This window comes from Mesoplodon densirostris, chromosome 14, assembly GCF_025265405.1.
Source record: "Mesoplodon densirostris isolate mMesDen1 chromosome 14, mMesDen1 primary haplotype, whole genome shotgun sequence".
Classification (NCBI taxonomy): domain Eukaryota; kingdom Metazoa; phylum Chordata; class Mammalia; order Artiodactyla; family Ziphiidae; genus Mesoplodon; species Mesoplodon densirostris.
The window spans coordinates 22,233,820-22,261,063 of NC_082674.1; the positions used below are offsets into that span (position 1 = coordinate 22,233,820).

Here is a 27,244-nt window from a genome sequence, read left to right on the forward strand (position 1 = left end):
CTCCTGTTCTCCCAGCTCCCGCTAACCACCATTCTCCTTTTTGCCTCTATGAATTTGACTACTCTGGGTACCTCATACAAGTGAACTTGTACAGTATTTGTGTTTTTTATGATGGGCTTATTTCACTTTCCATAATGTCCTCAAGTTTCATCCATATTATACCATGTGTCAAAATGTCTTTGTTTGTGTGTGTGTGTGCGTGTGCGTGTGTGTGTGTGTGGACCATTTTTAAAGTCTTTATTGAATTTGTTACAATATTGCTTCTGTTTTATGTTTTGGTTTTTTGGCCGCAAGGCATGTGGGATCTTAGCTCCCCAACCAGGAATTGAACCCGCACCCCCTGCATTGGAAGGCGAAGTCTTAACCACTGCTCTGCCAGGGAAGTCCCAGAATGTCCTTTTTTAAAGCTGATTAATATTCCATTGTATTTGTACACTGCATTTTGTTTATCCATTCATCTGTCGATGGACACTTGTGTTGTTTTCATTAGTCTATCGTGAATAATGCTGCTGTGAACCTGAGTATAAAAATATTTGTTTGAGACACTAACACTGATTTCACTTCTTTTGAATATATACCCAGAGTGGAATTGCTGGATCATATGGTAATTGTATTTTTAAATTTTTGAGGTACTGCCGTATTGTTTTTCATAGCAGCTGCATCATTTTACATTCCCACCAGTGGTGCACAGGGGTTCCAGTTTCTCCACAACCTCGCCAACACTTGTTATATTCTCTCTCTCTTGTTTCTTTAATAGTCATCCTTATGGGTGTCAAATGATGAAAAACTCTTTTTGCCCCACTGAATTGTCTTGGCACCCTTGGCAAAAATCAGTTGACTATAAATATGAAAGTTTATTTCCAGAGTCTGAATTCTGTTCCATTGATCTGTATGTCTGTCCTTATGTTGTTACCACACTGTCTTGATTACTGTGGCTTTGTAATAAATTTCGAAATTGGGAAGTGTGAGTCTTTCAACTTTGCTCTTTTTCAGGATTACTTTTTGGCCATGGTGGATCCCTTGCATTTCCATATGACTTTTAGGATTGGTTTGTCAATTTCTGCAAAAAAAAAAAAAAAAAAAAAGCCAGCAGAATTGCATGAAATCTGTAGATTAATTTATGTAGTATTGCCATCTTAACAATATTAAGTCTCCTGATCCATGAACATGAGTTGTTCATCTCCCATATATGTAGGCTTTCTTTAAAGTCTTTCAACAATGTTTTGTAGTTTTTAGAGTACAAGTCTTAACACTTCTTTCGTTAAGTTTATTCCTAAGTATTTCATTCTTTTTGATGTTGTAAATGGAATTATATTCTTAACTTTATGTTTGGATTGTTTGTTAGTAGTGTATAGAAAAGCAGTTGATTTTATACATCTATCTTGTATCTTGCAACCTTGTGAAACTTGTTTATTAGTTCTCATAGTTTTGTGTGTGTGTGTGTGAATTCTTTAGGGTTTTCTATATGCAAGATCATGTCATCTGTGGATAGAGATAAGTTTAGTTTTTCTTTCCAATCTAGATGCCATTCATTTCTTTTTCTTGCCTAATTGCCCTGGCTAGAACCTCCAGTACAATGTTGAATAGAATTGGCAAGAGTAGATATCCTTGGATCAGATTTCTAATGTTTAGTGGTTTGGAAATATGTATTACTGACAGTGCTCCTTTGAGAACTTGAAAATCCAGCTTTGTGTCCTCCTGTAGTAACAAAAGTAATAAAATTTCTCCGATTGGAATTTAGCGTGCTATTTATTTTTTGAACATCAAGGCACAATAGATTCTAGCTTGGCTTTTTCCAAAGCTTTAATGCCTCTGTTCTATTAACTTATGGGTATAGTTGAGTAAGAATGAGTAATCAGTACATTTATATTGTCTTTGCCTCTTAGTCTTGGCTTGGGGTAATGCTTTATAGTTAGAACACTTGAAGGAGGTTTATAATTTGTAATAGATATAGTTAAAAACCAGGGATAATGATTGTGGTAGGGTGAAGGAGAGATAGTGATTGTACTACTTTTGATCATTTAATTCCACAGCCAACTTCTGAAGAGTATATTTTCTTGTTTAGATTTATTCCCTACAGAAAGTGGTGGAAGTAACTCTTCCATACTTTATTCTTTTTTAAAAAAAATAAATTTATTTATTTATTTTTGGCTGTGTTGGGTGTTCGTTGCTGCGCGCAGGTTTTCTCTATTTGTGGTGAACAGGGGCTACTCTTCATTGCGGTGCGCGGGCTTCTCATTGCGGTGGCTTCTCTCGTTATGGAGCATGGGCTGTAGGCTCACGGGCTTCAGTAGTTGTGACACGCAGGCTCAGTAGTTGTGGCTCGCGGGCTCTAGAACGCAGGCTCAGTAGTTGTGGCACACAGGCTTAGTTGCTCTGCGGCATGTGGGATCTTCCTGGACCAGAACTTGAACCTGTGTCCCCTGCATTGGCAAGCAGATTCTTAACCACTGCACCACCAGGGAAGCCCTATTCTTTACCAATTCAGAGAACAGAATTTCTTTCATATGTTGAGCATTTCTTGAATATATTCTGTATCTATTGTACTTTGCCCTGTCGGAGAAGACATGAAATAAGTATAAGAGCATATTTATTCTCTGAATGCTTACAAGATATTTAGGAAGATCAAGTATATGTACTTACTTTGTACTGCTGTGTATTTGTGCTGCAGTGTATATGTTCTGTCCCCCTCACTAAATGTAAGCTCCTTGAGGATAACCATCTTTGTATTGACATGGTATGTATCATAGTGCCTCACATGTACCATGTGTTTATTATGAATTTTTAAAATTAATGGAGCTACGAAACCAATATAAGACTACAGTTAAATACTCACTGAATGATGTAACCAATCAGTATTGTTGAATTTCAGAAGTAACGATGATCAGTGTGTACTGGATTTATTAGGGAAGGCTTCATGCAAGAGAAGGTAATTAAGAGGGCTCATACAGGATGAGTAAGAACTGAGCAAGGGGAAAGAGCATTTCAACTAGGTGTCATAGTTTGGAGGTCAGCGAGTGGATCATGTTGATTGGAATAGAATACTGGTATTGGCTTGTAGATAGAGAAAAGGGTGGACAAATAAGGCCTTAAATGCCAGTTTGAGAAGTTTGCTCTTACTCCATTTGACATTAGAGAACCATTGAAAGTTTTTGAGCTAGGATGTTTTGGGGCAAAGCAGTACTTTAAGATTTACTTCATGATAGTATGTATTATGGGCTGGATGTATTGGGAGACCATTTAAGAGGGTATGGTAATAATTCTTCTAGTCTGTTGAGTCCTTAAAAACAGAGTTTTTTGTTTGATCTTTCATGCCCAGCATAGTGCCTAGAGGAGAGTTCAAATTTTTGTTCTTTGGATGCGTAACTGTACGGACTAAGTCATCTGGGCCTGGGTTGAGCTGTTAGCAGTAGGAAATATGCACATGAGAAACATTTTGGGGAAAAAACTGAGATGACTTGTTTTCTAAGAGTATAAAGGGTGTGGGTCAGTTCAAAGATGACATTAAAGTTTCAGCATGGATGATTAAGGAGTAGCAGGGCCATCCCTAGAAATGGGGAAGTCAGTTAGGGGAAGAAAGGAGTGAGAAAAGGGATAGTCATGAGCATGTTTTTAGACTTGTTGACTTTGAAGTTGAAATACATAGTACACAGGGTTAGAAAGGCTCAAATGAAAACTGAATTCTGAATGTTTGAATTTAGATGTCACTATGAAGATATTATTGTTTGAGCAGTAAAAATGACTGGACTGATACAACACTATGTGTGTGCGTGGGTACAGAGGTGTGCATGTATACAAGTATACACACTCTTATACACTACAACCCAGTGTGTGTGTTAGATCGTGGGTATACTAATCTGCTCGTTGGTGTTAGTGGAATGATGAGGGCTGATTCTTGGGGTGAGCAGAGGGGAAAAAAAGGAAGCTAAAGAAGGAGAAAGGAGAGGAACAGAGAGGTAGAAGAACTTATAGTACAAATTTGCCAAGGAGCTTTTGTAATTTATCTTATGCTTCAATATAATACTTTTGATAGTAATAACACTATTACTAACAATATTAGTACTCCTGTATGACTTGTTGAGTGCTTACCATATGCCAGACACCTAGCTAGACATGCTGTCTCTTTTTACCCTCACAACAAATCTGTGATGTCAGTACTATTATATCCCCTTTTTACTGATGAGGAAACTGAACTGGAAAGAAGTTAAAACTTGCCCAAGATGACTTGAACTAATAAATAATTAGGAGATCCTGTGGTTTTAAATCTGACTTTTTGGACTCCAAGCCCAATGTTCTTTCCATTATACCAAAGGTTTGTGTGTTTAATTTCTTCAAGGCAAGGACTTTATCTTTAGAAAATCAGTCCTTGATAAAGGCTTATTAATTAGCAGGCAGTGATTGGACAGTAATGTTTCCTATTAACAAAATCTGCATGTACTTTGGATGTCGTTGCTTCTACTTTTCTACATGGGTATTTATATTTATAGTGTATTAGGAGGTAACACTTTCTGACTGCATGCTGTGGATGTTAATTTAAAAGAAGATACCAGTTCTGTTGTTTCTGAAGGTGCTTTTCAGTATTTTTGTTAAACTAATATAAACTTCTTTTAGAAGTTTTCCTGATGCACTCCTCAGATCATCCATACATTTGCAAGGAAATAAGAAGGGCCTGGCATTTTCTTTTATTCCAGGGGATATCATCTTCAATGCCCAGTACCCAGAGCTGCCTCCCGACTTTATCTTTGGAGAAGATGCTGAGTTCCTGCCAGACCCCTCTGCTCTACATGTGAGTACTGCAGGCCTGTTTGGAGGATCTCTGTTTGCTGAAAGGAGAATACAGTTAGCTTTTGACAATTCTTTAACAGATACATTTGCTGAACATATGGATTTTTTCCACCCCTTTTTTCTCTGTCCTGTGAAATAAGTGTAACTCGTTATGTGCCAAAATAGTATAATAAGAGATTTTTTTTCATTGCAGTTTTATTTTCAGACTATTTTGAATTAATGAAAACCTCTAGCATATTGGTTAAAATATATTTACTTCAGCTGAAGGAGACATGTTGAAAACATTTTCTTTGTTTTAACTTAATATTTCATGCCTGCAATCAGTTTTCTAATGTTTACTAACACTTCATCACGGGGCTTGTTAGGGGAGTGTTTCTTGGCTCTTCAGGAGGCCTTTTTTTGTATAGAAGTGAAAGTGGCAAATTTGGACTTACATCTGCATTTTCTCAGTATTATTATCAGAAGGGTAAAGACCAGATTAAGTGTTCTTTATTAAGCAAGACCAAAAACTTTGTAGTTGAAGTAAAATGTTTCTGGATTTAAAGCAGAGATAAGGGTGGTAGTACTTGTCAGAGCACATGTGGTTTGTATAAAAAGTGTTTTTTTCATGGCTAGTGGAGAAAAGCATGTGCCATTTTGTTTAAAAGGTCTGGCCAGACAAAATGTCTCTCTCTTTCCCTTCTTAAGTTTGATTTTGCTATGATGCCTATACCGTAAGTGGTTCTATTATTGTTCAAAAACTATGTTCTTAGTTTTGTTTTTTGTTTTTTGTTTTTTGTTTTTTGTTTTTTTCTTTTTGCGGTATGCGGGCCTCTCACTGTTGTGGCCTCTCCCGTTGCGGAGCACAGGCTCCGGATGTGCAGGCCCAGCGGCCATGGCTCACGGGCCCAGCCGCTCCGCGGCATATGGGATCCTCCCAGACCGGGGCACGAACCCGTATCCCCTGCATCGGCAGGCGGACTCTCAACCACTGCGCCACCAGGGAGGCCCTTAGTTTTGTTTTTTGGAATTTTTTTTTTCTCTCATTGAAGTTTTGTCATTAAAAGTTTGAGGACTTGCTTTGAAATCTTGTACCCCCTCCCTTTTTTAAAAGGGAAGTATTAAACAGGAAGTACTAACCCAAACCTAAAGAATTATCTTAAATTTTGGAACACAGCTGTAAAAATACAGTTGGCAAGAGTAGGATGGGTTTGTTGCAAAATAGCTAATAATTACACATAAACTGTTACTTTAGTTGATTTTTTTAAAAAATTGTAGTTTAAGTATGGTCCCTTTAGATGCTTTGTGTTACAAAGTCACCCCATATTGAAGCTGAAGGCCTTACCTGGAGAAAATAAGGCAGACGTACCCCCTACAGATCTGTCCTGTATTAAATCCGCCCAGTGGAAGGTAGCATATGCTAAATGTCAAAGATATATTACAGGCGAAGAGCTCCAGAAGTTTAAAAAAGCTTGTCAGAAAAGGCTTTGTTGTGGAGGTGAAACTTATAATAATACTTGAAGAATGGAACAAAAGTGAGGAGTGTGGCAGAGAGTATTTCGAGTAAGGGGAATGACATAAACAAATGATATGTATAATATATTGTAGAAGAAGGTACTTGACAGGTGTGCTGAAGAGTAAGTTAATATAAGGAAGGGCTAGAAAAGTTTAGAAAGATAACTTGGGATAAGATTGATAAGATTGTGGAATGCACTGAATGCTAGATTAAGAGCCACTGAAGGAAATGATACTTGGAGAATTATCTAACAGCAGTGTGGTCAGTATAATGGATTAAGAGAGATTGAGGACTGTTGTAAAAATCTGTGGGGGGGAAGGGGCTTTGAGCTAGGATGATGCAAGAGGGAACACTATGACGGAAAGGATAAGAAATACATGTTTACAATTTCTCTTTTACGAATTGCCTGTAAAATTTACAAAGCACATCTTCAATATTGGCAAGGACTGTGAGTATAGACGTTATCTTTCTATCTATCTGTCTATCTATCTATTTATTTTGGTGAGAGTATAGACTTTAAAAGCTAGAAAGGACCTTAAGTTTTATCTTATTCCACTTTTCTGTTTTAATATTCAGGAAATCGACCTAGATTTATTTTATTTTATTTTTTAAACATCTTTATTGGAGTATAATTGCTTTACAATGGTGTGTTAGTTTCTGCTGTGTGACAAAGTGAATCAGCTATACGTATACATATATCCCCATATCTCCTCCCTCTTGCGTCTCCCTCCTACCCTCCCTATCCCACCCCTCTAGGTGGACACAAAGCACCGAGGTGATCTCCCTGTGCTATGGGGCTGCTTCCCACTAGCTATCTATTTTACATTTGGTAATGTATATATGTCCATGCCACTCTCTCACTTCGTCCCAGCTTACCCTTCCCCCTCCCCATGTCCTCAAGTCCATTCTCTACATCCGTGTCTTTATACCTGTCCTGCCCCTAGGTTCTTCAGAACCATTTTTTTTTAAAGATTCCATATATACGTGTTAGCATATGGTATTTGTTTTTCTCTTTCTGACTTACTTCACTCTGTATGACAGTCTCTAGGTCCATCCACCTCATTACAAATAATTCAATTTCGTTTCTTTTTATGGTGGAGTAATATTCCATTGTATATATGTGTCACATCTTCTTTATCCATTCATCTGGGAAATCGACCATATTGTTGTGTTGGAGTTGATATTATAACTTCACTCTTCTGATGTTTAGGGTTTTTTTTTCTTTTTTTTAAAAAGTGTAACCTTTAAATTAATTAATTATTTATTTAATGTTGTATATTTTATTTTATTTTTATTTATTTATTTATTTGATTGCTCCAGGTCTTAGTTGCGGCAGGTGGGCTCCCCACTTGCAGCTTGTGGGCTTCTTAGTTGTGGCTCACCGACCCCTTAGTTGCTGCACACAGGCTCCCTAGCTGTGGCATGTGAGCTCTTAGTTGCGGCATGCAGGATCTAGTTCCCTGACCGGGGATTGAACCTGGGCCCCCTGCATTGGGAGCGCAGAATCTTAACCACTGTGCCACCAGGGAAGTCCCCTGATGTTTAGTTTTGAGTGAAGTTATCATAAATGTTTTTGAGAAATTAGCTGAAAAAGAACAGCCAAAAAAATAAAGCACTATATCTAAAAGAAAGATTACAAATCTAGGGGATCACCTCTCTTTAGCTATAGTTTATCTAAGGCCTCAGGCAGGTTACCCAGTGCTTCTTTATGGACCTGTCAGCTGGACAAGTCTAGAGAAGCAACCAGGATACACCCTGCACTAGCTGGGTGAGATCTACACAGCTCTGGAGGGTGCCCTGTATCTTTGCAAAAAACGGTTTGAAGTAGCTTAAAGGATACACATAAGGTTAATAAAAATATATGAGGTGCCCTAATCCATCTGATGAAGCCACTTTTTTCTAAACACAGACTCTTCATTCAGGAAGGTGAATTTCATTATGGACTTCGAGATTCTCAGCTGAATGGAAAGTACTAGATAGATACCAGATCTAGAGATAGGTATCTCATAGATATCAGGGAATCATAAAATTACTGTTAGGATCATAATGGTACAGTTGGTCCCACTTCTGGCGATATGCTAGAATAATTTAGGAAGCCTGTTAAAAATACAAATTTTTGAACCTCACTGGACATACTGAATTAGATAGATGCTTTAGGGAACCACAGAGTCATTTAGTTCCCTGGGTGATTTTTATGTGTTAGTCTGTGAACTGCTATTGGGAACCACTAATTGAATCCATCTCTTACAGTAATATCTCCAACAGAAGGCCATTTGCCTTTGCTTGACATTATTTCCAGTGAGGTATCATTTTCCATTTTGGGAATAGCTCTGATTTTTTAAAAATAACTTCTTTATTGAGACATAATTTATATGCCATACAGTTCACCTATTTAAAGTATATAATTCAGTGGGTTTTAAAAAAATATCTTTATTGGAGTATAATTGCTTTACAACGGTGTGTTAGTTTCTGCTTTATAACAAAGTGAATCAGCTATACACATACATATATCCCCGTATCTCCTCCCTCTTGCGTCTCCCTCCCACCCTCCCTATCCCACCCCTCCAGTCGGTCACAAAGCACCGAGCTGATCTCCCTGTGCTATGGGGCTGCTTCCCACTAGCTATCTATTTTACATTTGGTAGTGTATATAAGTCCATGCCACTCTCTCACTTCGTCCCAGCTTACCATTCCCCCTCCCCGTGTCCTCAAGTCCATTCTCTACGTCTGCGTCTTTATTCCTGTCCTGCCCCTGGGTTCTTCAGAACCATTTTTTTTCTAGATTCCATATATATGTGTTAGCATACGGTATTTGTTCTTCTCTTTCTGACTTACTTCACTCTGTATGACAGACTCTAGGTCCATCCACCTCACTACAATTAACTCAAGTTCGTTTCTTTTTATGGCTGAGTAACATTCCATTGTATATATGTGCCACATCTTCTTTATCCATTCATCTGTTGATGAACACTTAGGTTGCTTCCATGTCCTGGCTATTGTAAATAGAGCTGCAATGGACATTGTGGTACATGACTCTTTTTGAATTATGGTTTTCTCAGGGTATAGGCCCAGTAGTGGGATTGCTGGGTCATATGGTAGTTCTATTTTTAGTTTTTTAAGTGACCTCCGTACTGTTCTCCATAGTAGCTGTATCAATTTCCATTCCCACCAACAGTGCAAGAAGGTTCCCTTTTCTCCACACCCTCTCCAGCATTTATTGTGTGTAGATTTTTTGATGATGGCCATTCTGACTGGTGTGAGGTGATACCTCATTGTAGTTTTGATTTACATTTCTCTAAGGATTAGTGATGTTGAGCATCTTTTCATGTGTTTGTTGGCAATCTGTATACCTTTTTTGGAGAAATGTCTATTTAGGTCTTCTGCCCATTTTTGGATTGGGTTGTTTGTTTTTTTGATATTGAGCTGCATGAGCTGCTTGTATATTTTGGAGATTAATCCTTTGTCAGTTGCTTCATTTGCAAATATCTTCTCCCATTCTGAGGGTTGTCTTTTCTCCTTGTTTATGGTTTCCTTTGCTGTGCAAAAGCTTTTAAGTTTCATTAGGTCCCATTTGTTTATTTTTGTTTTTATTTCCATTTCTGTAGGAGATGGGTCAAAAATGATTTTGCTGTGATTTATGTCATAGAGTGTTTTGCCTGTTTTCCTCTAGGAGTTTTATAGTGTCTGACCTTACATTTAGGTCTTTAATCCATTTTGAGTTTATTTTTGTGTATGGTGTTAGGGAGTGTTCTAATATTCTTTTACATGTAGCTGTCCAGTTTTCCCAGCACCACTTGTTGAAGAGGTTGTCTTTTCTCCATTGTATATTCTTGCCTCCTTTATCGAATATAAGGTGACCATATGTGTATGGGTTTATCTCTGGGCTTTCTATCCTGTTCCATTGATCTATATTTCTGTTTTTGTGCCAGTACCATACTGTTTTGATTAATTTCAGTGGTTTTTAGTTGTGCAACTATCACCACAGTTAAATTTAGAGCATTGTCATCACCTCTAAAAGAAATTCCAAACCCATTAGCAGTCACTTCCCTATCCTCCCCACCCCCACCTGTGTTCACTCTCAGCAATAACTAATGTATATTTCTGTCTGTGGATTTGCCTATTCTGGATATTTCATATAAATGGAATCATATAATATATGGTACTTTGTGACTGACTTCTTTCACTTAGCATACTGTTTTCAGTGTAACATGTATCACTACATCATTTTTTATTGCCAAGTAATATTCTATTGTATACATGTACCACATTTTATTTGTACTTTTGTCAGTTGATGAACATTTGGGCTGTTTACACATTTTGGCTATTATAAATACTGCTGTTGTGTGGACATATTTTTAGTCCTTTTGGATATATAGGAGTGGAATTACAGGGTCAAATGGTAACACCATGTTTAACTTTTTGAGGAACTCCCTGACTGTTTTCTAAAGTGTCTGTACCATTTTACATCCCCATCAGTGGTGTATAAGTGTTACAGTTTCTTCACATTCTCACTAACACTTATTGTTATCTATCTTTATGATTAGACCCATCCTAGTGGGTGTAAAGTGGTTATCTCATTGTGGTTTTTGGTTTGCATTTCCCTGATGGCTAATGATGTTTTTCATCTTTTTCTGTGTTAATTGGCCATTTAGTTATCTTCTTTGTAAAAATGTCTATTCAAATCCTTTGCCCATTTTTAAATTGGGTTATTTGTCTTTTTAGTAATTTTATTTATTTATTTTTGCTGTGTTGGGTCTTCGTTTCTGTGCGAGGGCTTTCTCTAGTTGTGGCAAGCGGGGGCCACTCTTCATCGCGGTGCGCGGGCCTCTCACTATCGCGGCCTCTCTTGTTTCAGAGCACAGGCTCCAGACGTGCAGGCTCAGTAGTTGTGGCTCACGGGCCTAATTCCTCTGCGGCATGTGGGATCCTCCCAGACCAGGGCTCGAACCCATGTCCCCTGCATTAGCAGGCAGATTCTCAACCACTGAGCCACCAGGGGAGCCCCTATTTGTCTTTTTATTATTGAGGTGTAAGTCTTCTTTATATATTCTGGGTACAAGTTCTTTATCAAGATATATGACTTACAAAACTTTCTCCCATTCTGTGGATTATTTTTTCACTTTGTAGATAGTATTGTTTGAAGAGCAAAAATTTTTAATTTTTAGGAAGTCCAACTTGTCTTTTTTCTTTTGTTGTTTGTGCTTCTGGTTTCATATCTAAGAAACCGTTGCCTAGTCCAAGTTTAATAATTTTTGCTCTTACTGTGAGGTAGGGGCCTTGTTGTGTTGTTTTACAAGTGGAGATCCAGATGCCCCAAGCACAGTTTATTGGAAAGACTATTTTTTCCTTATTGAATTGTTTTGGCATTCTTGGCATTCTGAAACTCAGTTGATTATAAATGTGTGGGTTTGTTTCTGAACTCTCAATTTGTACACCCGTACCACACTGTCTTGCTTTCTGTAACTTTGTAATAAGTTTTGAAATTGGGAAGTATGAGTTTTTGAATTTTGTTCTTCTTTTCCAAGATTGCTTTGACTAGTGGGTTGCTCTCATTTCCATATTAATTTTAGGATCAGCTTGTCAATTTCTGCAAGGAATCCAGCTGGGATTTTGGAAGAGATTGCATTTAATCTGTATAGCCAGCTAGAGATTATTTCCATTTTAACAACATTGTCTTCTAATCCAGGAACATGAAATGCCTTAACATTTTTAAGTCTTTTGTTAATATCTTTTAATAATTTTTGTAATTTTCAGAGTACAGGTTTTACACTTGTTTTGTTAAATTTATTCCTATGAACTTTATTCTTTTTGTAAATAAACTTGTTTTTAATTTCATTTTCAGTTTCACATTGATACTATACAGAAACAATTGATTTTTGTATGTTGATCTTGTATGCAGCAACCTTACAGCTCTAACTTTTAACATAAAGTTTTTCTTTCTATTGAGCAGAAATCTCTTTACAGACTTATCTTTTCTTTTTCTACTTTTTTGATGTAAATCAGCTTGTTGTGCAAGCTGGGTGATTACATATTTTGATATTGAGATGTGGTCATAAAATACCAATATTGCTTTTCCTTTGATCTCTTAAACTCAACTTAAAGCATTTCATAAGATAGAAATGGAAGCAGCATTGCAATTAGCTTACAGTATGTCTGGGAGCTTCTCTTAAGATCAACATTCATAAATTGTAGTAGATTTCTTAAAAATTTGCCTCATTGCTCTACATTATATATGCTAATAATTTATTCACCAAACCATGTAAGGTAGTATTAATTGAAAGTTATGACCTAAGGCCTAAGCAATGGAGATAAAGCCTGAACTCTATGCCATATGAACCAGCAATCCCATTCCTGGGCACATATCCAGACAAAACTATAATTTGAAAAGATACATGTACCTCTATGTTCATAGCAACACTATTTACAATAACCAAGACATGGAAACAACCTAAATATCAGTCAACAGATGAATGGATAAAGAAGATGTGGAATATATATATAGGAATATTGCTCAGGCATTAAAAAGAATGAAATAATGTCATTTGCAGCAACATGGATGGACCTAGAGATTATCATACTAAGTAAAGTAAGTCAGAAAGAGAAAGACAAATACCATATGATATCACTTACATGTGGAGTCTAAACTATGACACAAATGAACATATCTATGAAACAGAAACAGACTCATAGACATAGAGAACCGACTTGTGGTTGCCAAGGAGAGTATGGGGGGAAGGGAAGAATTAGGAATTTGGGATTAGCAGATGCAAACTATTATATATAGGATGGAAAAACAATAACATCCTACTGTATAACACAAAGAACTGTACTCAATATCCTGTGATAAATCATAATGAAAAAGAATATTGAAAAGAATATATTATATATGTATAACTGAGTCACTTCACTATACAGCAGAAATTAACACAACTTGTAAATCACCGTACTTCAATTAAAAAAAAAAAGCCTGAACTATACTCTAGATGTGTTCTCTGGTTAGCAGGGTTAGCACACTACTTTATTTAATAGACAATATGAGGAAATCATGTGAATACAACATAGTACATGGCAGAGGGAGCAGTTAATTTGGTTTGGGGCTGGTGGTGGAAAGTTTTTAATACAACAATAACATGATAATCATCCAGTTAATCTGTGCTTAGAAGTATTTTTCAGGGACACTTAAGAAGAGTTGATTCTTGGTTAGAGAGGTTATTTGTAGAGCTTTTTGCTGTTTGCACTTTTGCTTTGAGCCTCCAGTCCGAAGCATATGCTGATTAAAGAGCTGTCCCTGCCACATAAGTTAATTTGTCACTGGCTTTGCTTCCCTCTGTTCTGTCTTATGTGTTTGCCATACTGTTTCATCTGTCATATTGTAACTACGAGGCTGACTGATTGATGCCCTCCTTTACTAATGAAAAAGCATAAAAATCAACAAAAGACAAATTGAGGAAAATCCTATCTTATTGATTACACACTGTGTGTCCAACACTGTGTTATATGGAATTTGACCTCAAGGAGGCTAAATTTTAGGGAGACATAGATACATGAAAACAAATGGCCATAGGTGGTATATACTTCAGTGCTGGAATACTTGATACCAAGAAGTGCTGTGGGATAATTACATAGTGTTTTCACATATATTATATAATATGAGAAGAGAGGATGATCACTAAATTAAGACAGAGGCTCCATTAAAATGAAAAAGGGAAAATTATCATGGGTTGGAACTGCAGGATTAAAATCATCAGAAAGAAGTTGGAACTTGTGCTGAACTGTAAGTGATGGGTCTGCTCTAGCAGTTATAATTGCTTCTCCTTCCATTCTATTCCGTGCTCACTCTTTTCCAGCCATACAGGCCTCCTTGCTATTCCTCCAAAAGTCTGAGGACCTCCTTAGAAGCTTTTTATTTGCTATTTACCAGTTTCATTCCCTTCTGCCTGGAACTTTCTTCTCCCAGTTATCTGAATGGCTTGCTCTCCTCCTGTCTTCAAATGTCATTACATAAGAGAGGCCTGCCCTGACATCACTATACAAAATAGTAGTAACGCTCTCCCCATTACTTTCTCATCATTATCCTGCTTTATTTACTTCACTGCACTTTATCACCATTTGATAAATCTGGGGCTGCTTATTTATTAGGTATCTGTTTCTGCTAAGGTGACCAACTGCCCTGTTTGTCCCGGAGTGAGGGATTTTCTGGGATTTAGTATGTTCACTGCTAAGACGGGACAGTCCCAGGCAAACTGGGATACATGATCACCTTTGTTTATTCACCGGATTGGAAGCTTCTTGAGAGAATGGAATTTGTTTTCTTCACTGCTGTATCCTAGTGTCTAGAAGGGTACCTGGTGCATAGAGGTGTTCAGTGTGTATCTGTTAGATGAACAGTTTGCCTTTAAGGTTCTGCATCCTTAAGGGACTTGTTGGTTTCCAAGACTAGAAAATGTTTTAAATAAAAATTTCAAACTAGAAGAAAGAGATTCAATTTTTGAGAAATTTGTGGGATAAAAATCAGTTAACAGAAACTCTGAAGCTGTGATTTTTCAGCCTCGCTTTTGCAACACCGTGTGGTGTGTTCAGCTGCCTCAGAGGGTATTGTGAAATTCTTTCCCCCCAAAGTATTAGTGATAATTCACTTTAATTTAAAATAAAATTGCATAAAGGAGGAAGGGTGGATCATATATTTAAATGAGAAGAACATGTTGCAATTATAGCATGGTTAGAAACCACTGATATCTGACTTCCTAGTTTGAAGAAGGTGATGACGGTTTTTTGTTTGCGACAAGCATCTTCAGGGTAGGGAACCTAACGCTACTGCAGGTACTACCCACTGGTTGTGTAATTATTTCACTGACTCTGTTCTGCTTGTGGAATGTAAGTAAGTGTAGAAAGAGTAGTGTGCTCACACCTTGTTGCTTCTCCTTCCCTGCTCGTCTCTGTGCTACCTGAAGAAAGACATCTTTTGAATGTGTCCATGGAAAGTAGTGTCCGTATCCTGTGTACATAAAAGATATTTGAAATATATGTGAAGAACGCACTAAGCTGAGATAGACTGCATGGCCCACTATTCAAAAATGCCATCCAGATGTGTGGTGCCCCTGCTCCTCGACACGTCCATTGCCATGGCCATTAACATATTATAAGATAGAATGCTCTGCATTTTTCAAATATCTGTTTAATGCCTCAATTGAGGCCTGTAAAAGACTCATCCTTCACCCCTCCAGCTGGACATAATGCTCAAGACAAATAAGTGAACAGAATTGCAGCCTCGGGTGATATAAGCAGGAAATAGAGGTATGTGCACAGGGTGCTGGGGGACATGTAGGAGGAGCAGTTTATCAGATCCATGGATAGTAAGTGTCAAGGACTTAGAAACATATTATTTGGTTGTTTATAAATAATACACATTTTATGTAACTTATTGAAGAATAACATGCCTACAGAAGAGTGTACAAATCGTAACTACCTAGCATGGCCAATTTCCAGAAAGTAAAGACATTATGTAATCGGCACCCAGATCAAGAAACAGAACATATCCAGCTTCCAGAAGCCCCACTCATGCCCTCTCCCATCACTGTGACCACCTTGCCCAAGAGTAAACACTGTGCTGACTTTCTCACCGTTATTAATTTGCCTCTTTTTGATCTTTCTGCAAATGGAATCAGACAGCATGTACTTGTGTGCCTGACTTCTTTCACTCAACATTTATTTGGGAGCTTTACCCGTGTAGTAGTTGTTGTTGCGTGCTCATTGCTCATAGTGTTTCACTGTGTGAGCGTATCACGGTTCATTTATCCATTCTAGTGTTGATCAACGTTTGGATTATTTACATTTTTTTTTGCTCTTGTGAATAGTGCTATTATGAATATTCTGCATGTCTCAGTGGACATATGTGTGCATTTCTGATGGGTGTATACTGAAGGGCGGGCTCACTGGCTCGCGTTGTGTAGAGGGTTAAGGAGAGGACTGTTAATATACATACATATGCATACACACATAATTTTGATGGTATGTGTTATAAATAAGTCTTTAAAAATACAGTTGTAGAAAAACAGAACATCTTGAAAGTATAAACAGGGTACACTTAAAATGAAACTTGACCGGGCTTCCTTGGTGGCGCAGTGGTTGAGAGTCCGCCTGCCGATGCAGGGGACACGGGTTCATGCCCCGATCCGGGAGGATCCCACATGCCGCGGGGTGGCTGGGCCCGTGAGCCATGGCCGCTGAGCCTGTGCTCCGCAACGGGAGGGGCCACAACGGTGAGAGGCCCGCATACCGCAAAAAAAAAAAAAAAAAGAAACTTGACCATTTTGTCAGTCAGCATTCAGTCAGGAGACAGAAACCATATCAGTAATTTGAGGAGGGTAGAGGAAGAATACCCCAAAAGGAGCAAACTGGGAAGACCCTTTTCTCATGGCTCCCTGCAACCCCCCAAGGCTGAGACTCTGACCTCCTTGTTGGAGAGGGTGTAGCTACAGCCCCCTGGATGATGGAGACCCTCACATGGGGGTGCTGGTAGGCCAAGGCTGGCAAGTAGAACTGGGCTAGGTGCCAGTTAACGGGCTGGAGGGTGAGCCCTGCTGGGTCTCCTGTGTACCTCTAGCAGCTGCACCATAGGTGCAACTCTAAAAAGTGCACTAGAGCCAGGGTAAGAAGTTCCCTTTCTGTCATGCCTTGCACCGTCCCTCCATCACTTTCTGTTGACAGGCTAAACATTGCACCAGCTGACAGAGGAAACATATTTACAGGGCCCAGTTCCAGTTTCATAAGCAGGACAAAGAAGAGTAGATTTGGGAGATGAGAGGCAATAAGGGAATAACCAGCACAACTGTGTAACACCAAACTTACCTTCCAGTTTATTTTTTCTGCTGTGTCTAATTTGCTATTAAACCCATCTAATGAGCTCTTAATTTTAGGTAATATATCCTTCAATTACAATTCCATTTGGCTCTTTGCTATAAGTTCTTTAGTGAATTTATCTTTTCATCTATAGTTTTCTCCATTTTCTTGTACATACTAATTGTATTTATTTTCAAGTCCTTATGAACCGATTCCAATATCTGGAATATTCTTGGGTCTATTTGTTTTGCCTGCTTTTTTTCTTTATCAATGATATGATTCTGTATTTGGTGTTTCTAGTTGTTTTGAGTGGATGTCAGACATTCCAGTTCAAAAACAATAGAGGCTCCAGGTGATGCTCTTTTCTTCTAGAGAGAAAGTTCCTTGTCCCCTCTCATAGGCAGATACACGTTGACCGATCACCTTAATCCAGACAGGGACTCTGCTGGGTTGAGGCTGGTTTATGGCTTTGGTAAGGGTGGGTCTACCTCTGCTTTACTACTGTTCCTGAAGTAGAGCTCTTCAGGGTTTTTAACCAAGAGTCTGGAGTGGCCACTGTTCTTAGACCTTTTTAAGTGCTTTGGCCAATAAAATATTTTAAAATAGACACCATGTTATTTATCAAATTATTTGAACACCCGCACAGCATGGATCTTTGCCCTGAGAGATCTCATATTCTAAATATTGTCTTGTTAAGCCTGCTGGTAACTCTGCTCTGCTTTTCAGAAGTGGTTGCTTAATTTTCAGCTTCTTGCCCTTGGGCTGCCCCAGAATTTATCAGATGTCTTAAGGGGAACTGGCTGCATGTTTTTTGAGGTCTCTCAAGACTCTGTTCTGATGTTTTTCTGAGTCCAACAGCAACTTTGTGCTGTGCAAAGCCTGGTTTCTCAGCCTCCTTCCTGTGCCCAGAATTTGCAAATGTCCCAGGGATACCTGTCCCTGATGCTCTCTCCTTTCTGAATTCTCAGCCCCTCCAGTTCTCATTGCTTCAGCAGACGTCGAATACCTTCAACTATCTGGCTTTCTGGTTGTTCTTACTGAGACTGCTGGTTTATACAAAGCCACTGCATCCTATCTGGAAGCATAAGTCAGCTATCCTACATATAGTTTTGCCCCTTACTGACATAGATACACTATTGATACTATGTATAAAATAGATAACTAATGAGAACCTACTGTATAGCACAGAGAGCTCTACTCAGTGCTCTGTGGTGACCTAAATGAGAAGGAAATCCAAAAAAGAGGGGGTATATGTATACCTATAGCTGATTCACTTTGCTGTACAGTATAAACTAACACAATATTATAAAGCAACTATAGTCCAATTAAAAAACAAAACAAAACAAACAAAGCAAAAGTACAAAACCTTAGTGGACCATAAATACCACTTCCTATGTTGGCAAGAAAACAGGATTAAGAAAAATCATTATTAATAATAAAAATACTTAATGTTAATAAAATTTCAATAACATTAATAAAAATTATTAAAATGCCAAAAAACAGTGTACTTCTTCCTTTCTCATGAAAACCTAGATTTTAAGCTCCAATAGATTTTCCTAAGGTGGAAAGAAATAAGGGTAAACGTTATTTAGAGATGGCATCTCTGGTTCTCTTGATCTGAATGCAGCTTGGATTCAAAGGATGCATCAACGTATGATCCAAGTGAATATGAGAAAATTACGAGAAATTTCGATGCAAACTTGGTTTATGTGCTGATGAGTTAAAAACTCTGTATTTCCACCATTATCTATTTTTACTTATTAGCCATGGAAATATTTTATGAGGTAGGAAATATGCTGATATTTTTATTCTTTGTAAAATGTACCTCCTTAGGGGAGACAGTGGAAGGCCCCTGGTCTAGGAATGACGATTTATGAGTTCATCTATTTTTTCGAAGGTGTTGCTACCATAACCAACTGTCGATTAAGATGACTATTAATGTATACACATATGCATACACACATATAATTTTGAAGGCATGTGTTACAAACAAGGCTTTTAAAAGCACAGTTGTAGAAAAACAGAACATCTTGTAAGTACAAACAAGGTACATTTAAAATGTTCACTCTTGAAGTAAGTCAGAAAGAGAAAAACAAATACCGTATGCTAACACATATATATGTGGAATATTAAAAAAAAATGGTTCTGAAGAACCTAGGGGCAGGACAGGAATAAAGAAACAGACATACAGAATGGACTTGAGGACACGGGGAGGGGGAAGGGTAAGCTGGGACGAAGTGAGAGAGTGGCATGGACTTATATACACTACCAAATGTAAAATAGATAGCTAGTGGGAAGCAGCCCCATAGCACAGGGAGATCAGCTCGGTGCTTTGTGACCACCTAGAGGGGTGGGATGGGGGGGTGGGATAGGGAGTGTGGGAGGGAGATGCAAGAGGGAGGAGATATGGAGATATATGTATATGTATATGTATAGCTGATTCACTTTGTTATAAAGCAGAAACTAACACACCACTGTCAAGCAATTATACTCCAATAAAGATGTTAAACAAAAATAAATACCAAAAAAAATGTTCACTCTTATAAGACAATTGAAAAAAAGGCAAACCAAGTTATTTTTTGAAATCTAATGGCAAATATAACATTTAGCATATATTGCCAGTTTTGATTTACTCAATTGAATTTGTAAAAACGCTTCTGGGAAAATAAGATACTGAAGTGTGTGTGAAGCATTTCAGTTCAAAAACTGCTTATTCAGAAGAGTTATTTGATGATCAGTTTTGAAGATTTTCATTGTCTTTGGTTGGTTATCTCTGTCATCCTCTCTTTTTTTTTTTAATTTTTTGCTTTATAACAAATTTAATCAGTTATACATATACATATGTTTCCATATCCCCTCCCTTTTGCGTCTCCATCCCACCCTCCCTATCCCACCCCTCCAGGCGGTCACAAAGCACCGAGCTGATCTCCCTGTGCTATGCGGCTGCTTCCCACTAGCTATCTACCTTACGTTTGGTAGTGTATATATGTCCATGCTGCTCTTTCACTTTGTCACAGCTTACCCTTCCCCCTCCCCATATCCTCAAGTCCATTCTCTAGTAGGTCTGTCTCTTTATTCCTGTCTTACCCCTATGTTCTTCATGATATTTTTTTTCTTAAATTCCATATATATGTGTTAGCATACAGTATTTGTCTTTCTCTTTCTGACTTACTTCACTCTGTATGACAGACTCTAGGTCTATCCACCTCATTACAAATAGCTCAATTTCATTTCTTTTTATGGCTGAGTAATATTCCATTGTATATATGTGCCACATCTTCTTTACCCATTCATCCGATGATGGACACTTAGGTTGTTTCCATCTCCGGGCTATTGTAAATAGGGCTGCTATGAACATTTTGGTACATGTCTCTTTTTGAATTATGGTTTTCTCAGGGTATATGCCCAGTAGTGGGATTGCTGGGTCATATGGTAGTTCTATTTGTAGTTTTTTAAGGAACCTCCATACCGTTCTCCATAGCGGCTGTACCAATTCACATTCCCACCAGCAGTGCAAGAGTGTTCCCTTTTTTCCACAGTCTCTCCAGCATTTATTGTTTGTAGATTTTTTGATGATGGCCATTCTGACTGGTGTGAGATGATATCTCATTGTAGTATTGATTTGCATTTCTCTAATGAGTAAAGATGTTGAGCATCCTTTAATGTGTTTGTTGGCAGTCTGTATATCTTCTGTGGAGAAATGTCTATTTAGGTCTTCTGCCCATTTTTGGATGGGGTTGTTTGTTTTTTTGTTATTGAGCTGCATGAGCTGCTTATAAATTTTGGAGATTAATCCTTTGTCAGTTGCTTCATTTGCAAATATTTTCTCCCATTCTGAGGGTTGTCTTTTGGTCTTGTTTATGGTTTCCTTTGTTGTGCAAAAGCTTTTAAGTTTCATTAGGTCCCATGTGTTTATTTTTGTCTTTATTTCCATTTCTCTAGGAGGTGGGTCAAAAAGGATCTTGCTGTGACTTATGTCATAGAGTGTTCTGCCTATGTTTTCCTCTAAGAGTTTGATAGTGTCTGGCCATACATTTAGGTCTTTAATCCATTTTGAGCTTATTTTTGTGTATGGTGTTAGGGAGTGATCTAATCTCATACTTTTACATGTCCCTATCCAGTTTTCCCAGCACCACTTATTGAAGAGACTGTCCTTTCTCCACTGTACATTCCTGCCTCCTTTATCAAAGATAAAGTGACCATATGTCCGTGGGTTTAACTCTGGGCTTTCTATCCTGTTCCATTGATCTATCGTTCTGTTTTTGTGCCAGTACCATACTGTCTTGATTACTGTAGCTTTGTAGTATAGTCTGAAGTCAGGGAGCCTGATTCCTCCAGCTCCATTTTTCGTTCTCAAGATTGCTTTGGCTATTTGGGGTCTTATGTGTTTCCATACAAATTGTGAAATTTTTTGTTCTAGTTCTGTGAAAAATGCCAGTGGTAGTTTGATAGGGATTGCATTGAATCTGTAGATTGCTTTGGGTAGTAGAGTCATTTTCACAATGTTGATTCTTCCAATCCAAGAACATGGTACATCTCTCCATCTATTTGTATCATCTTTAATTTCTTTCATCAGTGTCTTATAATTTTCTGCATACAGGTCTTTTGTCTCCTTAGGTAGGTTTATTCCTAGATATTTTATTCTTTTTGTTGCAATGGTAAATGGGAGTGTTTCCTTGATTTCACTTTCAGATTTTTCATCATTAGTATATAGGAATGCCCGAGATTTCTGTGCATTAATTTTGTATCCTGCAACTTTACCAAATTCATTGATTAACTCCAGTAGTTTTCTGGTAGCATCTTTAGGATTCTCTATGTATAGTATCATGTCATCTGCAAACAGTGACAGCTTTACTTCTTCTTTTCCAATTTGGATTCCTTTTATTTCCTTTTCTTCTCTGATTGCTGTGGCTAAAACTTCCAAAACTATGTTGAATAAGAGTGGTGAGAGTGGGCAACCTTGTCTTGTTCCTGATCTTAGTGGAAATGGTTTCAGTTTTTCACCATTGAGGACGATGCTGGCTGTGGGTTTGTCATATATGGCCTTTATTATGTTGAGGAAAGTTCCCTCTATGCCTACTTTCTGCAGGGTTTTTATCATAAATGGGTGTTGAATTTTGTCGAAAGCTTTCTCTGAATCTATTGAGATGATCATATGGTTTTTCTCCTTCAATTTGTTAATATGGTGTATCACGTTGATTGATTTGCGTATATTGAAGAATCCTTGCATTCCTGGAATAAACCCCACTTGATCATGGTGTATGATCCTTTTAATGTGCTGTTGGATTCTGTTTGCTAGTATTTTGTTGAGGATTTTTGCATCTATGTTCATCAGTGATATTGGCCTGTAGTTTTCTTTCTTTGTGACATCCTTGTCTGGTTTTGGTATCAAGGTGATGGTGGCCTCGTAGAATGAGTTTGGGAGTGTTCCTCCCTCTGCTATATTTTGGAAGAGTTTCAGAAGGATAGGTGTTAGCTCTTCTCTAAATGCTTGATAGAATTCGCCTGTGAAGCCATCTGGTCCTGGGCTTTTGTTTGTTGGAAGATTTTTTTATCACAGTTTCAATTTCAGTGCTTGTGATTGGTCTGTTCATATTTTCTATTTCTTCCTGATTCAGTCTTGGCAGGTTGTGCATTTCTAAGAATTTGTCCATTTCTTCCAGGTTGTCCATTTTATTGGCATAGAGTTGCTTATAGTAATCTCTCATGATCTTTTGTATTTCTGCAGTGTCAGTTGTTACTTCTCCTTTTTCATTTCTAATTCTATTGATTTGAGTCTTCTCCCTTTTTTTCTTGATGAGTCTGGCTAATGGTTTATCAATTTTGTTTATCTTCTCAAAGAACCAGCTTTTAGTTTTATTGATCTTTGCTATCGTTTCCTTCATTTCTTTTTCATTTATTTCTGATCTGATTTTTATGATTTCTTTCCTTCTGCTAACTTTGGGATGTTTTTGTTCTTCTTTCTCTAATTGCTTTAGGTGCAAGGTTAGGTTGTTTATTCGAGATGTTTCCTGTTTCTTAATGTGGGATTGTATTGCTATAAACTTCCCTCTTAGAACTGCTTTTGCTGCATCCCATAGGTTTTGGGTCGTCGTGTCTCCATTGTCATTTGTTTCTAGGTATTTTTTAATTTCCTCTTTGATTTCTTCAGTGATCACTTCGTTATTAAGTAGTGTATTGTTTAGCCTCCATGTGTTTGTATGTTTTACAGCTCTTTTCCTGTAATTGATATCTAGTCTCATAGCATTGTGGTCGGAAAAGGTACTTGATACAATTTCAATTTTCTTAAATTTATCAAGGCTTGATTTGTGACCCACGATATGATCTATCCTGGAGAATGTTCCATGAACACTTGAGAAAAATGTGTATTCTGTTGTTTTTGGATGGAATGTCCTATAAATATCAATTAAGTCCATCTTGTTTAATGTATCATTTAAAGCTTGTGTTTCCTTATTTATTTTCATTTTGGATGATCTGTCCATTGGTGAAAGTGGGGTGTTAAAGTCCCCTACTATGATTGTGTTACTGTTGATTTCTCCTTTTATGGCTGTTAGTATTTGCCTTATGTATTGAGGTGCTCCTATGTTTGGTGCATAAATATTTACAATTGTTATATCTTCTTCTTGGATCGATCCCTTGATCATTATGTAGTGTCCTTCTTTGTCTCTTCTAGTAGTCTTTATTTTAAAGTCTATTTTGTCTGATATGAGAATTGCTACTCCAGCTTTCTTTTGGTTTCCATTTGCATGGAATATCTTTTTCCATCCCCTTACTTTCAGTCTGTATGTGTCTCTAGGTCTGAAGTGGGTCTCTTGTAGACAGCATATATATGGGTCTTGTTTTTGTATCCATTCAGCCAATCTGTATCTTTTGGTGGGAGCATTTAGTCCATTTACATTTAAGGTAATTATCGATATGTATGTTCCTGTTCCCATTTTCTTAATTGTTTTGGGTTCGTTATTGTAGGTCTTTTACTTCTGTTGTGTTTCTTGCCTAGAGAAGTTCCTTTAGCATTTGTTGTAAAGCTGGTTTGGTGGTGCTGAACTCTCTCAGCTTTTGCTTGTCTGTAAACGTTTTAATTTCTCCATCAAATCTGAATGAGATCCTTGCTGGTTAGAGTAATCTTGGTTGCAGGTTTTTCTCCTTCATCACTTTAATTATGTCCTGCCACTCCCTTCTGGCTTGTAGAGTTTCTGCTGAGAGATCAGCTGTTATCCTGATGGGGATTCCCTTGTGTGTTATTTGTTGTTTTTGCCTTGCTGCTTTTAATATGATTTCTTTGTGTTTAATTTTTGACAGTTTGATTAATATGTGTCTTGGTGTATTTCTCCTTGGATTTATTCTGTATGGGACTCTCTGTGCCTCCTGCACTTGATTAACTATTTCCTTTCCCATATTAGGGAAGTTTTCAACTATAATCTCTTCAAATATTTTCTCAGTCCCTTTCTTTTTCTCTTCTTCTTCTGGAACCCCTATAATTCGAACGTTGGTGCGTTTAATGTTGTCCCAGAGGTCTCTGAGACTGTCCTCTGTTCTTTTCATTCTTTTTTCTTTATTTTGCTCTGCAGCAGTTATTTCCACTATTTTATCTTCCACCTCACTTATCCGTTCTTCTGCCTCAGTTATTCTGCTATTGATCCCATCTAGAGTATTTTTTATTTCATGTATTGTGTTTTTAATCGATGCTTGATTCATCTTTAGTTCTTCTAGGTCCTTGTTAACTGTTTCTTGCATTTTGTCTATTCTATTTCCAAGATTTTGGATCTGGGAAATAGAATCTTGGATCATCTTTACCATCATTATTCTGAATTCTTTTTCAGGTAGACTGCCTATTACCTCTTCATTTGTTAGATCTGGTGGGTTTTTATCTTGCTCCTTCTCCTGCTGTGTGTTTTTCTGTCTTCTCATTTTGCTTATGTTACTGTGTTTGGGGTCTCCTTTTTGCAGGCTGCAGGTTCGTGGTTCCCGTTGTTTTTGGTGTCTGTCCCCAGTGGCTAAGGTTGGTTTAGTGGGTTGTGTAGGCTTCCTGGTGGAGGGGACTAATGCCTGTGTTCTGGTGGATGAGGCTGGATCTTGTCTTTCTGGTGGGCAGGTCCGCGTCTGGTGGTGTGTTTTGGGGTGTCTGCGGACTTTTTATGATTTTAAGCCACCTCTCTGCTAATGGGTGGCGTTGTGTTCCTGTCTTGCTAGTTGTTTGGCTTAGGGTGTCCAGCACTGTAGCTTGCTGGTCGTTGAGTGAAGCTGGGTGCTGGTGTTGAGATGGAGATCTCTGGAAGATTTTCGCCGTTTGATATTATGTGGAGCTGGGAGGTCTCTTGTGGACCAGTGTCCTGAAGTTGGCTCTCCCACCTCAGAGGCACAGCACTGACTTCGGGCTCCTCAATTTGGGATGATGTGTTGTTTATTCATGTATTCCACAGATGCAGGGTACATCAAGTTGATTGTGGAGCTTTAATCCGCTGCTTCTGAGGCTGCTGGGAGAGGTTTCCCTTTCTCTTCTTTGTTCTCACAGCTCCTGGGTCTCAGCTTTGGATTTGGCCCTGCCTCTGCGTGTAGGTCGCCGGAGGGCGTCTGTTCTTCGCTCAGACAGGACAGGGTTAAAGGAGCCTCAGACAGGACAGGGTTAAAGGAGCAGCCTCTTTGGGGACTCTGGCTCACTCAGGCCGGGCGGGAGGGAGGGGCACGGAGTGCGGGGCGAGCCTGCAGCGGCAGAGGTCGGCGTGACGTTGCACCAGCCCGAGGCGCGCCGTGGGTTCTCCCAGGGAAGCCGCCCCTGGATCCCGGGACCCCGGCAGTGGCAGGCTGCACAGGTTCCCGGAAGGGCGGTGTGGGCAGTGACCTGCGCTTGCACACAGGCTTCTTGGCGGCGGCAGCAGCAGCCCCAGCGTCCCATGCCCGTCACTGGGCTCCGCGCTTTCAGTCGCGACTTGCGCCCGTCTGTGGAGCCCCCCCAAGCAGCGCTCTTAATCCCCTCTCCTCGCGCACCAGGAAACCAAGAGGGAAGAAAAAGTCTCTTGCCTCCTCGGCAGCTCCAGAGTTTTCCCGGACTCCCTGCCGGCTAGCTGTGGCTCATTAGCCCCCTTCCGGCTGAGTTCTCGCCGCCAGCCCCAGTCCTCTCCCTGCGCTCTGACCGAAGCCCGAGCCTCAGCTTCCAGCGACGCCGGGGCGAGCAGACAAGCCTCTCGGCCTGGTGAGTGCTGCTCGGCACCGATCCTCTGTGCGGGAATCTCTCCGCTTTGCCCTACCCAGGTATGTGGGGGGTTTCTTGCCTTTTGGGAGGTCTGGGGTCTTCTGCCAGCATTCAGTAGGTGTTCTGTAGGAGTTGTTCCACGTGTAGCTGTATTTCTGGTGTATCCGTGGGGAGGAAGGTGATCTCCGCGTCTTACTCTTCCGCCATCTTACCCGGAAGTCTCTGTCATCCTCTCTATCACCTTTTTTCCTCTCCAGCACTCTTCTCAAAGAGTTGAATTTTTAAATTATAACAGTGTATTTTTATTGTTAACAACATATAAAATACAGATAAGTACCAAGAAAAAGAAATCCTTAATCCCACAGTTTAGAGATGAGTATTATTAACATTTTAGTGGATTTACTCTCAGTATTTTTCTATGTCTTTGTCACACGCGTACATTTCCTTTACAGTTTTCAATATATATTTTTTTACCTTACATATTATTATAAGCATTTTTCCTTTGACATGATGAATTCGTCTGAAGAATCTTTTAAAATTGGCTTCTATTCTTTTGCCCTGTCCCTGATGGTTAGTGCCTCCCCAGGAACATAAAAAGTGTATCTCAAACCAGTCCTTTTTCTTTACTTTCAAGTTTGTTTTTCATCGAAAACAATGAACTTCACTTAAGTGAAATGGAAATAATTTGTGAATTCTTAATACCTAATAGTTGGTGATTATAATATTACTTAATATTACAGTAACTTGCTTAAAAAAGTATATTAATTCATCATTGTAAGTCTAATTTCTGTGAACAGGGATTCTACCCGCACTTCTCTTAAGAAAATAGAGGTGAAATTAAGGTTTCAGTAAAACAACATCCAAGTTGTTTCTGACTAACGTGTATACAGTATTGAGTAGAGATAAAGAACTCTACCTTTCAAAGGGACTTTTTT

At 38.7% G+C, this 27,244-nt stretch overlaps 1 protein-coding gene across 1 annotated transcript in view; it reads left to right on the top strand.

Moving 5' to 3' along the window:
• BABAM2 (BRISC and BRCA1 A complex member 2) overlaps window positions 1-27,244 on the top strand; it is a 454,460-nt gene that overhangs the window by 76,698 nt on the left and 350,518 nt on the right. The window contains exon 4 of the mRNA XM_060117521.1: window positions 4,692-4,786. Within this exon, the coding sequence (XP_059973504.1) occupies window positions 4,692-4,786 (95 nt within the window). The remainder of the gene's footprint in view (window positions 1-4,691; window positions 4,787-27,244) is intronic.